The sequence below is a fragment of the Balaenoptera ricei genome, chromosome 9 (assembly GCF_028023285.1).
Source record: "Balaenoptera ricei isolate mBalRic1 chromosome 9, mBalRic1.hap2, whole genome shotgun sequence".
In the NCBI taxonomy this organism is placed as follows: Eukaryota; Metazoa; Chordata; class Mammalia; order Artiodactyla; family Balaenopteridae; genus Balaenoptera; species Balaenoptera ricei.
Window position 1 is genome coordinate 93,408,873 of NC_082647.1, and position 15,988 is coordinate 93,424,860.

A 15,988-nucleotide genomic window follows, 5' to 3' on the forward strand; every position below is an offset into this window, starting at 1 on the left:
TATGTCAGTTTAGCTTAGAGTAAATACTATTAATACTTTAGAAGCCTTAAAGCCACAAACTTCATTTCCCAGTAGAAGTTTATAGAAAATGATAAAATTAAATTATTTTGAAGGGTTTTTTTTTCTTGTTGTTTTGCCTAGTAAAGTTTTAACATCTTGAAACAGAAAACAAGTTTATAGAAGATTAACTTAGTAAGAATGAAAGCTTGTGACTAACATGCCCCTCATTCAGACGAGCAATAACTGAGTAATGATTATATTGATATTTATATTTCAGGTATGAACTAATTACAATTGATACCAAAAATTATGTGTTAAACATCATATATACATAATCTATAATAATTTATCATTCGTTTCAGAGATGAGGAAGCTGAAGCTCAGAGGGGACAGTTCAATATACCATGCTCCAACTGCTAGTAAAGTGTAGGTCTGTTTGATTTTATTACCTGTGCTCTTTCCATTAGGTCACATTCTAAGTCAAAGTCAAGGTTATCAAATAAATTCATAGTCCTAACTGACAAAACAACAAAACTGACTACTAACAAAACACTATGAATCAAAAAAAATTAGCTTCAAATATTTCTGCATGCAATACAACTTAATTTTTCAAGTATTATTACTGATATACAGTGTGAGCTTATTAATAGAATGAAGAGAAACAAAGCCTAAATCTTAAAAGTAACTGTAAAAAAATTAGGAAGGTGAAATTTAAATTTCCTAACCACTGATTAATAGTAATGGTACTGAAGTACATACTGACAATACTTAAACAGATAACTTAATTACTTAACAGTTTGTACTGTAATTACAATTACTTAATTACTTTCTCAGTTTGTTCATTTTCTAATCTTAGACTGTTCATTTTCTGTCCAATATTGCTAATACTTCCACTATTTGTAAATGATATGGTTGGGCGGAATGACAAAAATTACTAGTAAAAATAAAGTTTTCCAATGATTTATACATCATAACATCTCACATAACTGAAAGATGTATTAACTTGTTTTATGCAACATATCCTTTACTGAAAATTTTAGTAAGAAGTTTTACAACTTTAAAATGACTTTTTACTTTAACTAATGAACTACCTTTGTATAAGGAAACTTCAAGTCATCACATAATTTGTTTGATTTGTTTCTCACATGTATAGAAGCCCACACTTAAAAATGAAGACTTAGGAATTGATGCTGCAGGAGATCACAACGGTTTTGAAACTAATTTCACTTGGACAGAGTTTTTACCAATGTTAAAAATTTCAGATTAAGGAATTTTCTTCTCTTTGGAGATAAATTACAAAGATGTAGTGGTATTGGCAGACAGAAATTAGAATATTCAAGCTGTAAATTGATGAAAATTAATCAGAATTATTGAATTCATTTTTACTGCTCAATTTTATTCAATCCATAAAAAGTGTTCTACTTACACCACCATTAAATATTTGAAGACTACTAAGTAACAGTACAAAATCTATTAAATGTATTTATAAAATATAAAAGTTTATGGGCTTGGAGATTATGTGGCTCCTTTTGATGAAATAAAAGCAACTGCAGAACACAAAAAAAGAAAAGAAGTAACTATTTTAAAAACTAGGGCTAAGAGTATAATAAAAGACCAGGAATATATATCCCTAGAAATGAAGTAATAAAAAGAATACTCCACAATTATTTTAAGTGTTAATAGTTATACATACCCTTCCCATCTCAAATTCACGACAGGCCATTACAATGATCTAAAAAGAAGTCAGGGTGGGATGAGATAAAGAATATATCAGTTAAACACAATTTTGTTTTTTCAATAAAATATACATTTCAAGAATTATTTTTTATTCTGAGCAAAAGTATGCCTGGCCCGTCAAAAAAAAAAAGTAGGTTTAATATTAAAGTATGAGTTAAAGAAATGATCAAGATCATTCCTTCTAAGTAAAGGGCTAACTAACTAAATATCAACAAATTAAATTGGCTTCAAATAACATGATGTATTTGATTTGAATTAAATTTTTTGAAGCTTAGAGACTTATTTCTGTCTTTTGAAATAATGTTAAAATAACGCATTCAGGATATTTACCCAAAAAAATAGCAATACTTTATATACATTTAATAAAATTATCAAGGTTGAATGTATTTAACTGTCTTTGATCATAAAGGTTATTACATTTGCTTACCCATCCCAACATTTTATAATGTAATATTTCAAACATACAGCAAAGTTGAAATAATTTTACAGTAAACTCTGTATAGGTACCATCTATTCTCTACCATTAACATTTCACAATAATTGTTTTTATCACATAGCTCTCCCTCCACTCATCTATCAGTCTATCTTATTTGGTAGTTGTCTTACTAGTACTGACATAGGACAAGATTCAAAGTATTATCACACCCTATTCTTGAAATATTTCAACAAGTTTGTCAAAATTTAATGAGAAATCCTAGCCATCAGTTGCTGTTTTTTAATAAACATTAGCTATAATTAACATATCATTATGGCTCAAAAGTCATGTCATTACATGTAATACTTACTACAACATTGTACTCCCATATCATCCTCCAAAAATCTATTACTGTATTTGCTAAAGGTCCTTGGGTTGCCACATATGCTTTTGGCCCATAAACACCCTAAAAGGGTTAAAAGCAAATTTCATATTTATTATGATTAACAAAAATATTTCCTTACCTAAATTTTAAGTTTTCAAATTTTATTAGTAATACTGCTGTTTTCACCTAAACCATTTCCAAATAATTTTTCTTTAATAGTACATAAAAGCATGGCGAAATATATTTCACTTCAGCTTCTGATGAAATGTTAACTACTTTTGTGTAATTATTAGATGTGATGCACAGTATTCATAATTAAACCTCCTTGTGCTAATTTTAAAATTATTGGTTACCTAGGAATTAAAAACAAAAGCCTTAGTACCTAGTCAACAAAGCTAACTCTAGCAGAAACATAAAAGCATGCATCAATTCTAAAAGATAATACTAGAACTAGCTAATAGTTCTTTCTTACCTAGATTCTTCCATAACTGCCTTTAGTTACTTATTCAACTTAAAGTGTTTTAAGCACCTACTATGTATACTCTAATAGTAAACCCAAGAATATATCAAACAAAATAGTGGACTAAAATACTAAACCAGCACATAATTGAATCATACAGTGAGTCAGTGTTATTAAGTGCAATTAAAAACTAGAACTTTTAACAGATGTCCTTATGAAAGAACATAAACATCAATAATATCTGAAAGAACGAACTACCTACGTGTTAATTTTTGTTTAACCTATTAGTTTTGGGTTTTGCCATAACTGTAGTAAAATTGACTTTTTAGTAAAAACAGTTTTTATTTGAAACCATGACTGTTCAATGTTGACATAGATATTAATTTTACCATATAACTCTTACCACCTTAATATTTTTCTCAACAAAATATTATATTAAGATATGTATAGGGGCTTCCCTGGTGGTGCAGTGGTTAAGAATCTGCCTGCCAGTGCAGGGGACACGGGTTCGAGCCCTGGTCCGGGAAGATCCCACATGCCGCAGAGCAACTAAGCCCGTGCGCCACAACTACTGAGCCTGCACTCTAGAGCCCGCGAGCCACAACTACTGAACCTGCATGCCACAACTACTGAAGCCAGAGTGCCTAGAGCCCATGCTCCACAACAAGAGAAGCCACCGCAATGAGAAGCCTGCACACCTCAAGGAAGAGTAGCCCCCGCTCACCGCAACTAGAGAAAGCTTGCGCGCAGCAACGAAGACCGAACACAGCCAAAATTAAATAAATAAAATAAATTTTTTTAAAAATTAAAAAAAAAGAACCTTAAAAAAAGTATAAATACCATATATAAAATAATTGAAATTATACTGCCATATAACTAGAAAGATTCAAAAGCAGAGTAACAGAACAAAATAGTCTTTTATTTACTCAAGTAGCAGTTTGAATCTCTCTTTGCTGATAAATATGTAAAAAACTTGACTGCTTTTGATCAAAGAGTATCCAAAAAAAGGTTATCTATAAAGACTATATTTAATCTTGCATTTCAGCTGTCACTTGAAACATAGTGACAATTGCCAAAAGTTTTTAATCTAAGTTTATATTCTGTAATTTTAAATCAGTATTACCCAGTAATTCCAGCCCTGGTAATTTATTCTAAGAAATTATTCAAAAGAATAACAATGTTCAGGGCTTCCCTGGTGGTACAGTGGTTAAGAATACGCCTGCCTAATGCAGGGGACACAGGTTCGAGCCCTGGTCCAGGAAGATCCCACATGCTGCGGAGCAGCTAAGCCCGTGTGCCACAACTACTGAGCCTGCGCTCTAGAGCCCGCGTGCCACAACTACTGAAGCCTGCGTGCCTAGAGCCCGTGCTCCACAACGAGAGAAGCCACCACAACGAGAAGCACACGCACCGCAACGAAGAGTAGCCCCCACTCGCTGCAACTAGAGAAAGCCCGTGGGCAACAATGAAGACCCAACACACCCAAAAATAAATAAATAAAATAAATAAATTTTTTTAAAAAACTTAAAAAAAAAAAAGAATAACAACGTTCACTGCAATATTACTATCAAGAAAAACTGGAAACAACCTATACGGTTCAACAACAGAAATGACCATGTACATTTATGTACCTAAACTCAAAGGGAAAAATGACAAGATTTAGCAATCAGTAAGGTGTTTATAAGTCTTCAATGTAAAAGAAGAAACAAAAATAGAAAAACTTTATCTCCACTGTCATAAAACCAAGCAAAACTCTTTATGAATAAGGAAGCTAGAAGGAAAGCCCATAAACATATGTCATGGCTGTGCTTTTATTTTTACTTCTTTTACTGTTGGTATCATGTTAGGCAATTTTAAAATTTTTTAATAGAATTAGTATGTAGGAAGACATTAAATATGGCAGAGAAACACCATTTAAAGTTAATACATACCTTAATAAAATTTGCATTGATATAGTCTGAATCTTGAGAAGGTGTCTTTAAAGTCAACTTAACTCGGCTGTGATCAACTACAAGAAAAAAAAAAGGATTTCATAAATTATGACCCATTGGCAGACAGGTTTTTTTTCTAACAAACCATAAACAAGATTAAATAAATAACTAAAATTATTTACTTTAAAAAATAATGAATGGGACTTCCCTGGTGGCACAGTGGTTAAGAATCCGCCTGCCAATGCAGGGGACACAGGTTCAAGCCCTGGTCTGGGAAGATCCCACATGCCGCAGACCAACTAAGCCCGTGAGCCACAACTACTGAGCCTACTCTCTAGAGCCCACGAGCCACAACTACTGAGCCCGTGTGCCACAACTACTGAAGCCCATGCACCTAGAGCCTGTGCTCCGCAACAAGAGAAGCCTCGGCAATGAGAAGCCAGCGCATCGCCACGAAGAGGAGCCCTGGCTTGCCACAACTAGAGAAAGCCCGTGCGCAGCAACAAAGACCCAACGCAGCCAAAAATAAATAAATAAATTAAAAAAAAAAAAAAAACAATGAATGAAAATTGACTCTAGGTGCCAGCAGGGTTAATTTCTAACATATTGACAGGAAGTCTGATTGTAAAGCTGTGTTTTAAAGTTGGAATCAGAATAAATCTCAGGAGCTCTTTTAAAATACAAATTCCTGGGCATCGTCCTAGATTTACTATACAAGAGTCTGAGGTTTAAGTGTCTACAGTTTTTAACAAGCATACTAGGTGATGAACACTAACCATTTATACACAAATACATTTGCCAAAGTTCTTGTAAGGAAATCTAACTTTCATATTTCCCAAGAAATTAGAAAAATTAAGTAAACTGTGACAAATAAATGAATTAAGATGATGTATGAGAAGTGCTCAATACTGCACTTCACCAGTGATACTTATTATTAGGTAATCTCCACTTAGGGTAAAAAAAATCTTTACAAGAAAGTCTCAAAATATAAATTTTATTAATTTTATAAAATTATGTAGTTTTATTTTTAAAATAAAGGTAATATCACTATGATTTTTAAAAATTAGATCTTAAAGAAAGATACAAGATGAGACTTCCCTGGTGGTCCAGTGGTTAAGAATCCATGCTCCCAATGCAGGGGGCCCAGGTTCGATCCCTGGTTAGGGAACTAGATCCCACATGCCGCAACTAAGAGCCCACATGCCGCAACTAAAGATCCCGTGTGCCGCAACTAAGACCTCGCGCAGCCAAATAAATAAATAAATAATATTTTAAAAAAAGATACAAGATGAAAAGTGAACTGCCCCTGTCCTTGAATTCCAGGGCTCTCTCTTTTCCAAAAAAGACACTATTAAAGTTCTTTTTTCATTCCGAAATTTTTATGCATATACCTATATACTTTGAAAAAGCAGACAAATACAATCATACTAAACATGTTGTTCTGAACCTTGTTACTTTTCAGTTATCAATATATCCTAGAACTCTTCCCAGAGCAAAAACAGATCACCTTACTCTTTTTTAATGTTACATGGAATCCATTATATGGACGTTTCATTATTTATTTAACTAGCTACACTACTGTTGGGCCATTTTTCCTTACTAGACACACTACTACAATGAACACTGCAGTACTTGTATCTGTTACCGGCAGTACGAGAGGGTAAGTTCCTAACAGAGGAATTGCTACTTGCCTTCTAAAAGGTATATACCAACTTATGCAAGTGTTATTAGTAAGAGTAACTAACTGGGTGTTATCATACATTTTAATAGTTGACAATCTAAAAAATAAGACATCAGACTTGCATTTCTTGAATTATGCAAATGGTTGCATATTTTCATATAGTTGTTTGTATTTCTTTTACCAAAACTGCTTGTTTATACCCTTTGAACATTATCCCCATATGTCTATGTTTTCCTACCGATTTATATGAAATCTATATAAAGAGAGAAAAATCAGCCCTTGGTCATAGGTAGTGCAGATAGATTTTTTTTAAAATTATTTATTTATTTATTTTTATTTTTAGCTGTGTTGGGTCTTCGTTTCTGTGCAAGGGCTTTCTCTAGTTGCAGCAAGCGGGGGCCACTCTTCATCACGGTGCGCGGGCCTCTCACTATCGCGGCCTCTGTTGTTGCGGAGCACAGGCTCCAGACACGCAGGCTCAGTAGTTGTGGCTCACGGGCCCAGTTGCTCCGCGGCACGTGGGATCTTCCCAGACCAGGGCTCGAACCCGCGTCCCCTGCATTGGCAAGCAGACTCTCAACCACCGCGCCACCAGGGAAGCCCAGATAGATTTTTTTAAAACTTTTCATTTAGAACTAATTTTAGATTTATAGAAAAATTACAAAAATAGTATAGAGAATTCTCATACATCCCTCACTCATCTTCCCTTAATGTTAACATCTTACTTACATAACCATAGTACAGTTATCAAAATGAGAAAACTAACATTGTTACAATACTATTAATTACACAACAGACTGTATACAAATTTTACCAGTTAAAAAAAAGTATATTTTTTCTTTCCAGGATCCCACAATACACTTTGTTATTATTTCTCCTTACTCTCTTCCAATCTATAAAAGTTCCTTTGACTGATTTTTTTCTTCTGACTGGAATGAGGTTATGCATTTTCTCCAGAACAGCAGAGAACAATCATGTGTCCTCAGTGAGAAGACACACCAAGGGGTTCATGATGTCAATATGTCATGTTACTTGTGAGGTTAACCTTGGTCTTGGTTAATTTGGTGTCAGCTGGTGTCTCCACTGTGAAGTTACTATTTTTCCCTTTGTAGTAAATAAATATTTGGGGACATACTTTGGGCCTATGAAACCCTAAAGTAGTAGGATTATCTAAGATTCATGGTCTCCAGATTAGAAAGGGCCATAACATGTAACATGCCACTATTATTTTGGTCCTTTCTAATCCAGGGACAATGACTACTAAAGGCAATTAAAATACAAAAAGACATACAGAAATGGTAACAGATACAAATAAACTTCTTAGCAAACTTTTTAAAAGGACAACTAATGAATAACTAATTTATTTGCCAATGACCCGAATTTTATACATTAGTACAAAGGCCCAGTTCTGCCGATTTCATTTATTTATTTTTGGTGAAATTTTCTTTGGAAATTTGTAGGAAGAGATATATAAGAAAGACACAGTAGCTTCCAATTAAAATTATGTATCTCCTTACCATGTTTCCAGGAAGGAGAATGTTTACATGTTTATCAATGCTTTGTTTCTTATTTCACTCCATCCTACATGTCTTTTTTAAAAGCCATTTGGGATAAGAAATATACATATAAAAAATCCTATGCTTTGGGTAAATGACAATAGAATAATTCAGTAGTTAGGACAATGACAGTTAAGTAACTGTACGAAGCCTCTCAACCATGTTTGCCAGAAATGATGAGTCCCAATTAATTACCCTTATTCATGTGGCATGTTAGCCTCTATTCAAAGTATCTCAAAGCCAGAGACTTTGTACAACAGTTGGATTACCATTGGATCCTTAGTAAATGTTTTGAGGATTGTGAATACAAATGAGAACAGTGGCTCCCAAATGATAGTCAAGACTTGTGCCAAGCTGCTTGCTACATGAAAGCTGGGAATTTTTTTCGAATTTTCTGTGATGGAAAATTTTATGCATATACAAAAATATGATAGTATAATGAATCCCCATCTATCCATTACCCAACTTCAGTAATTAACAGTATTTTGCCAATCTTATTTCACCTATGGCTAATCATACAGCAGCTGGGGACTGGGAAAAGCAAATTAAAATGCAAGATTTCCAAGTTGCATATTCTGCAGTAAGTTTGATTCAGTCAGTTCAAGATGGGGCACAGAAATGGCTTTTTTTTTTAAATGAAATAATGCCCTTTGCACGCAGCAACATGGATGGACCTAGAGATTCTCATACGAAGTGAAGTTAAGTCAGAAAGAGAAAGACAAATACCATATGATATCACTTATATGTGGAATCTGAAATACGACACAAATGAACACATCTATGAAACAGAAACAGACTCACAGACATAGGTTACAGACTTGTGGTTGCCAAGGGGGAGGGTGGCAGGGGGAGAGAAGGACTGGGAGTTTGGCATTAGCAGATGCAAACTATTACATACAGGATGGATAAACAACAAGGTCCTACTGTATAGAACAGGAAACTGTATTCAATATCCTGTGATAAGCCATAATGGAAAGGAATATGAAAAAGAATATATAAGTATAACTGAATGACTTTGCTGTACAGCAAAAATTAACACAACATTGTAAATCAACAATGCTTCAATAAAAATTTTTTAAAAAGAAATGGCTTTTTTTAAAACTCTAAAGCACAGGCAAATTTTGTAGTCACTACTTCATACTATATAATCATAGTATATATATATTTTTATAATTTTTTAAAATTTTATTTATTTATTTTTCATTTATTTATTTATTAGGCTGCGCTGGGTCTTTGTTGCAGCACAGGCTTAATTGTGGTATGTGGGATCTTAGTTCCCCGACCTATTTATTTATTTATTTATTTAGGCTGTGCCAGGTCTTTGTTGCGGTATGTGGGATCTTAGTTCCCCAACCAGGGTCCCCAGCAATTGAACCTGGGCCCCCGGCATTGGGAGCACGGAGTCTTAACCACTGGACTGCGAGGGAAGTCCCAATCATAGTACATTATTGAGAATTTAAAAATCAATATTATGCTGTGTATAACACATAATGCATATTTTAATATTCTTCATTGGTGCTGTTATATTAAGCATAAACATGAATAGAAATAATTTAAAGAATATTAAAGAAATGTAAACAATCATTCCTCTCCATGGTTTTGCAGACTGCCTCTACAATCTCCCAAGAGCCCAATTCCAAATAGATAAAACCAATATTCACTACACAAGAGGCTCTTTAAAGTAGCTACATTTTTTTCTTGAACAAACATCAACACCTATTGCAACAACAAAAATATATATTGTCGCCTCCAAGGAAACACACACCTATTGATAAATCCTAGGTCTGAGAAATAAAAGGATCTCCATAATTAATATTGGGATAGGCAGAACACCCTGATCCATCACTTCTAAAGGCTAGCCAACTCAGTTTTAGCCCTTTTCAACAGACAAAAGCACAGGTCATCCTTGACACAAGAGTACCTAGAAATTTCTTAATTGTAGGACTAGCCTCAGTGTTCTACCATAAAATAAACCAAATCTCCAAGAAGATGGCTTGAGAAAAAACTAAGTGATCTCTGAATAGTGATGAAATTACTTTTAATGGATCAAAAGCAAGGATGTCTGCTCTTGCCACTTCAAGCTAACATTATACTAGAGGTTCTAGCCAGAGCAATAAGGCAAAAAAGACACTCAGATTGGAAAGGGAGTAGTAAAATGGTCATTAGTTGCAAATGACAAGATTCTGATATGTAAAAAATCCTAGTTTTCACAAAAAAATACTAAACTAAATACTAAAATAAATGAGTCCAGGGCTTCCCTGGTGGCGCAGTGGTTGAGAATCTGCCTGCCAATGCAGGGGACACGGGTTCGAGCCCTGGTCTGGGAAGATCCCACATGCCGTGGAGCAACTAGGCCCGTGAGCCACAACTACTGAGCCTGCGCGTCTGGAGCCTGTGCTCTGCAATAAGAGAGGCCGCGACAGTGAAAGGCCCGCGCACCGCGATGAAGAGTGGCCCCCGCTTGCCACAACTAGAGAAAGCCCTCGCACAGAAACGAAGACCCAACACAGCCAAAAATACAGAAATAAATTAATTTAAAAAAATGAGCCCAGGGAGGTCAGTGGATTAAAAAAAAAAAAAATCAACATGCAAATGTAAATTGTATTTCTATATACTAGTAATAAAGAACTTGAAAATACAATTAAAATAATTCCATTCACAATACCATAAAGACTTTTTAAAAAGAAATACAAGACTTGTACACTGAAAACCATAAAACATTGCTGAGAGAAATAAAGAAGATCTAAATAAATGGAGAGAGACATTCTATATATATATTTCACACCTTCTTTATCCATTCATCTGTTGATGGACATTTAGATTGGAAGAGTCAATATGGTTTAAGATGGCAGTTCTCCCTAAGTTGATCCACAGATTCATCAGAACTCTTATCAAAATTCCAGTAGGATTTTTTGCAGAAATTGACAAGCTTATCTCACAATTTATATGGAAATGCAAAGGACTCAGAAGAACCAAACCAATTTTTTAAAAATAAGAACACAGAAAATGTAACACTTCTTGCTTTTAAAACTTACTATAAAGCTATAATCATCAAGACAGTGTGATATTGGCTGAAGAATAAGTCAATGAAATAGAATTAGGGGTCCAGAAATAAACCCTTACATTTACAGTCAGATGATTTCCAACAAAGGAAAGAAGGCAATTCAATGGAGAAAGGATAATGTTCAACAAATAGTGCTGGAACAATGGCACATGCTCAAAGATTATTTTAGACCCTTACCTCACACCATATTAAAAATTAACTCAAAACGAATTATAGACTTAAATGTAGGAGCTAAAACTATAATACTTCTAGGAATGAAATGAGAAAACATAGGAGAAAATCTTTGTGAGTTTGGATTAGGCAAAGAGTTCTTGGATTGAATATCAAAAACATGATCCATAAAACTGATAAACTGGACTTCATCATGAAAATTAAAAGCTTGCACACTTTAAAAAACACCATTAAGAAAAGACAAGCTATAAACTGGGAAAAAAATTTGCAAATCGTAATATCTGAAAAAATACTTGTATCTAGGGTATATAAAAAACTATTATAACTCAACTTTATAAAACTTTATAACTTTATAAAAGTTATGAACTTTTATAACTTTTATAAAAAATCAATTTTAAAAGACTACAAATGACTTGAAGGGACTGTTCACCAAAGACAGTATACAGTGGCTAACAGAACATGAAAAGATGCTCAACATCACTAGTCATTAGGGAAATGCAAACTGGAACCATAAGGAGATACCTCTATTATTCTAGTGGATGTGTAGAGATACCTCTACACATCCACTAGAATAATTATAATCAAAAAGACTGTCAATAATAAGTGTTAGCAAGGATGTAGAGAAACTAGAACCCTCATACACTGCTGGTGTAAAATGGTACACAGCTACTTTGAAAAACAATTTAGCAGTCCCTTAAAATGTTAAACATAAGCTTCTGGGACTTCCCTGGAGGCGCAGTGGTTAAGACCCCATGTTCCTAATGCAGGGGGCCAGGGTTCGATCCCTGGTCAGGGAACTAGATCCCACATGCATGCCACAACTAAGAGTTCACATGTCACAACTAAGGAGCCGGCGAGCTGCAACTAAGGAGCCCGCGAGCCACAACTAAGGAGACTGCAAGCCATAACTAAGACCAAATAGACCCAGGGCAACCAAATAAAATTAATTAATTAATTAATTTAAAAAAATAATTTAATAAAATAAACATAAGCTTCCACAGACCCAGAAATTCCATTCCTAAGTATCTACCCAAGAAAAATAAAACCATATGTCCATACAAAGATTTACCTAGAAATGTTCATAGCAGCATTATTTATAATGTTCATCAACTACTGAATGGATAAACAAAATGTGATAGCCATACAATGGAATACTAGTGAACAATAAAAAGGAATGAACTACATACTAATATATTATACAACATGGATGAATCTCAAAAACATGCTAAGTGAAAAAAGCCAGACACAAAAGACTACATATTGTATGATTACATTTATATGAGATTTCCAGGAAAGGAAAATCTAGAGATGGAAAGCAGATTAGTGGTTGCCTGAGGCTGAAGATTACAAACTGGCATAAGTGACCTTTTTGGTGTGATGGAAATATTCTAAAACTGTATTGTGTTGATGATTGTACAACTCTATAAACTTTTTTTAAAGATTGCTTTCCATTTATAGTTATTACAAAATATTGGCTATATTCCCCATGTTGTATAATACATCCTTGAGCATATCATACACCAATAGTTTATCCTTCCCACCCCCGCCCCCATATTGCCACTCCCACTCCCCGTAGCCACTAGTTTGTTCACTATATCTGTGAGCCTGCTTCTTTTTTGTTAGATTCACTAGTTTGCTGTATTTTTTTTAATTCCACATATAAGTGATATCATACAGTATTTGTCTTTGTCTGACTTATTTCACTTAGCATAACGCCCTCCAAGTCCATCCATGTCGCTGCAAATGGCAAAATTTCCTTCTTTTTCATAGTTCAGTGGTATTCCACTATATCTATATCTATATTTAAAATACCCCTTTATCCATTCATCTGTTGATGGACACTTAGGTTGCTTCCATATCTTGGCAATTGTAAATAATGCTGCTATGAATACTGGGGTGCTTGCATCTCTTCAAATTAGTGTTTTTGTTTTTTGTGGATATATACCCAGAAGTGGAATTGCTGGGTCATATGGTAGTTATATTTTTTGTTTTTTGGGAAAGCTCCATACTGTTTTCCACAGTGGCTGCACCAATTTACATTCCCGTCAACAGTGTACAAGAGTTCCCTTTTCTTAAAATGGGTAAATTTTATGGTATGTAAATTATACCTCAACAAAGCTGTTTTTAAAAATATACCGTACCTGCAAGCACTGGGCATGCTAAATACTCAAAGGAAATTGACAATTTACATTATTCTTATGATAGTAAGAAAACATTATCTCTAAATACTATTACTTTCAATATAGTTTTCCAAATTAAAATGACTAGAAATTTATGGGAAACTGACTTATCAAACCTTAAATAACTTAAAGGGAAAAAGGCACTGCTACTCTGCCTATAGCGCTGTAATTAAGAGCTCAGGCTCTAGGGCAAGGTTTCCCAGCCCCAGCACTACTGATATTTGGGCCTTGCACAGTTCTTTGTTGCGGGGAGGCTGAAGCCTCTGTATAGCAGGATGCAGTAGCATCCCTGTCCTCTACCCACTAGATGCCAGTAGCAGCCTGCTCACCCCACATCCTAGTCGTGACAACCAAACCACCTCCGGACATTGCTAAATGTCCCTTCAGGAGCAAAATCACTGTAGTTGAAAACCAGTGCTCTGGGTACAAACTGCCTGGGTTTAACTTCTCACCACCCTATTAGCTGTGTGACAAGGTATTTAACCTCTCTCTGTCTCAGTTTTTCATCTGCAAAATGGCATATAATAGTACCTACCTCATAGTTTTGTTGTGATGACTATGGTAAATAGTCCATTTACTATGGAAATTGGCAAGCAATACAAACCAAGGCTTTTATTTTTCAGAGGGGCAGTTGAACAGCATACCACTGACCTTCCCCCTCTATCTCTATTTAAAATCACAAAGCTTCCCCCTTCTATTCTCAATTTTCTCTATGTACCTCCTACTATATTATTCTCAATAGCACTAATTACTATGAGAGAACATAATATGTTATTTGAATTAATTGTCCATCACCTTGACTAGAATATAAGCTCCACGGGGGCAGGGAATTTTGTCAGTTTGTTTCCTGCTGTATCTGCAGCACATAGTATATGCTCAAAGTTTTTTATAAAATTAATGAATGAAACACGACATATGAAAACAGAAACCTGAAGCTATTTGAGATTCATTTCCCCAGATGATAGAAAAAGAAGGTGGAGAAACTGTCTCTTTAAGAGTATGTGCATTAATTACAGAGCACAGTAAGAGGACCTTAAGACTATATTGCTTAATTTTAAAAAAACTGTCCAGAAACCTATACTATTCACTATTCTGAAGTGGACTGGTAAGAAAAGTAGAGTATATTTTCCAAAAGCTTAATGAATGGTTACTATATACCAGGGATAATTGTAAGCATTTTACATGCACAAAATAATCTTTAAAAGTATTATTATTTTAATCTCCATTTTGAAGATGAAGAAACAAAGGCACAGAGAGGATGAGTCCAAAGTCACAGACAGCAAGTGACAGAACCAGGATTTGAACTTCCAGAGTCAGAACTCTTCACCATTATGCTATGCTGCCGCTTTGTAATAATTTTGCTACTACCAGCCACCCGCAGATCCCACAGCTGAGAGTAAAGCTGAACAACAATAGAAAGATGAAGGATTAAATTTATGCAAAGAAGACAGTAAGAAAGAGAGGGAAGGAGACAAGAGAGAGAGGAGGCAATCTGAAAAAGGGATATTAAGGAAGAAGAAAATTTCAAAACTAGGGACTGGTCAATGACATCAAAATAGTTAACAGAAAGGAATAAGCACTAAAAAAAGACTACCAAATATGGCAATTAAAGTCATTGGGAAATTTTTCAAGGACATTTTAGAAGAACAAGCTTTAGGAAAGAATGACATTTTGTCAATTGTATCTCAATAAAGCTAGGGAAAAAAGGATGAATGGAGAGTTGAGGGAATGGTGTCATGGAATGTATATATTTCAAGATACTTGAAGGAAAAGAGAAAGACTACTGGTAGCTTTAACAGATAGCAGGTATGATATAAATTTTTACTTTATAAAATGGGGACCCTTATGTATGCATGCTTTTAGAGGTAAAGGTATTTTGCTAGAAAACTATGCTATTTAAGAATATAATTAGGGCTTCCCTGGTGGCGCAGTGGTTGAGAATCTGCCTGCCAATGCAGGGGACACGGGTTCGAGCCCTGGTCTGGGAAGATCCCGCATGCCACGGAGCAACTGGGCCCGTGAGCCACAGTTACTGAGCCTGCGCGTCTGGAGCCTGTGCTCCGCAACAAGAGAGGCCGCGATAGTGAGAGGCCCGCGCACCGCGATGAGGAGTGGTCCCCGCTTGCCGCAACTAGAAGAAAGCCCTCGCACAGAAACGAAGACCCAGCACAGCCATAAATAAATAAATTTAAAAAAAAAAAAGAATATAATTATATTATCGTTATTAGAATATGATGTTATCAGTCTTAGGCATGCCCTCAGAGATATCCTCAGATATCATATTTAGACTACTAAGAACAGCAGACACACAGGCATGAATCATCTTATGGTTCATTTTTAATGCATAATTAATCAATTAAGGTTCTTATTGTTAATAGACAATAGGTAAGAGTTAATATTTTTAGCAT

The 15,988-nt window shown here is 34.8% G+C and overlaps 1 protein-coding gene across 3 annotated transcripts in view; it reads right to left on the minus strand.

The window, feature by feature from the left end:
- PTPN12 (protein tyrosine phosphatase non-receptor type 12) overlaps window positions 1–15,988 on the minus strand; it is an 88,437-nt gene that overhangs the window by 39,149 nt on the left and 33,300 nt on the right. For all 3 annotated transcript variants that reach the window (XM_059934096.1, XM_059934094.1, XM_059934095.1), the window contains exons 3-5: window positions 4,929–5,005; window positions 2,523–2,618; window positions 1,694–1,732 (exon numbers count right to left, since the gene is read on the minus strand). In XM_059934096.1, the coding sequence (XP_059790079.1) occupies window positions 1,694–1,732; window positions 2,523–2,618; window positions 4,929–5,005 (212 nt within the window). The remainder of the gene's footprint in view (window positions 1–1,693; window positions 1,733–2,522; window positions 2,619–4,928; window positions 5,006–15,988) is intronic.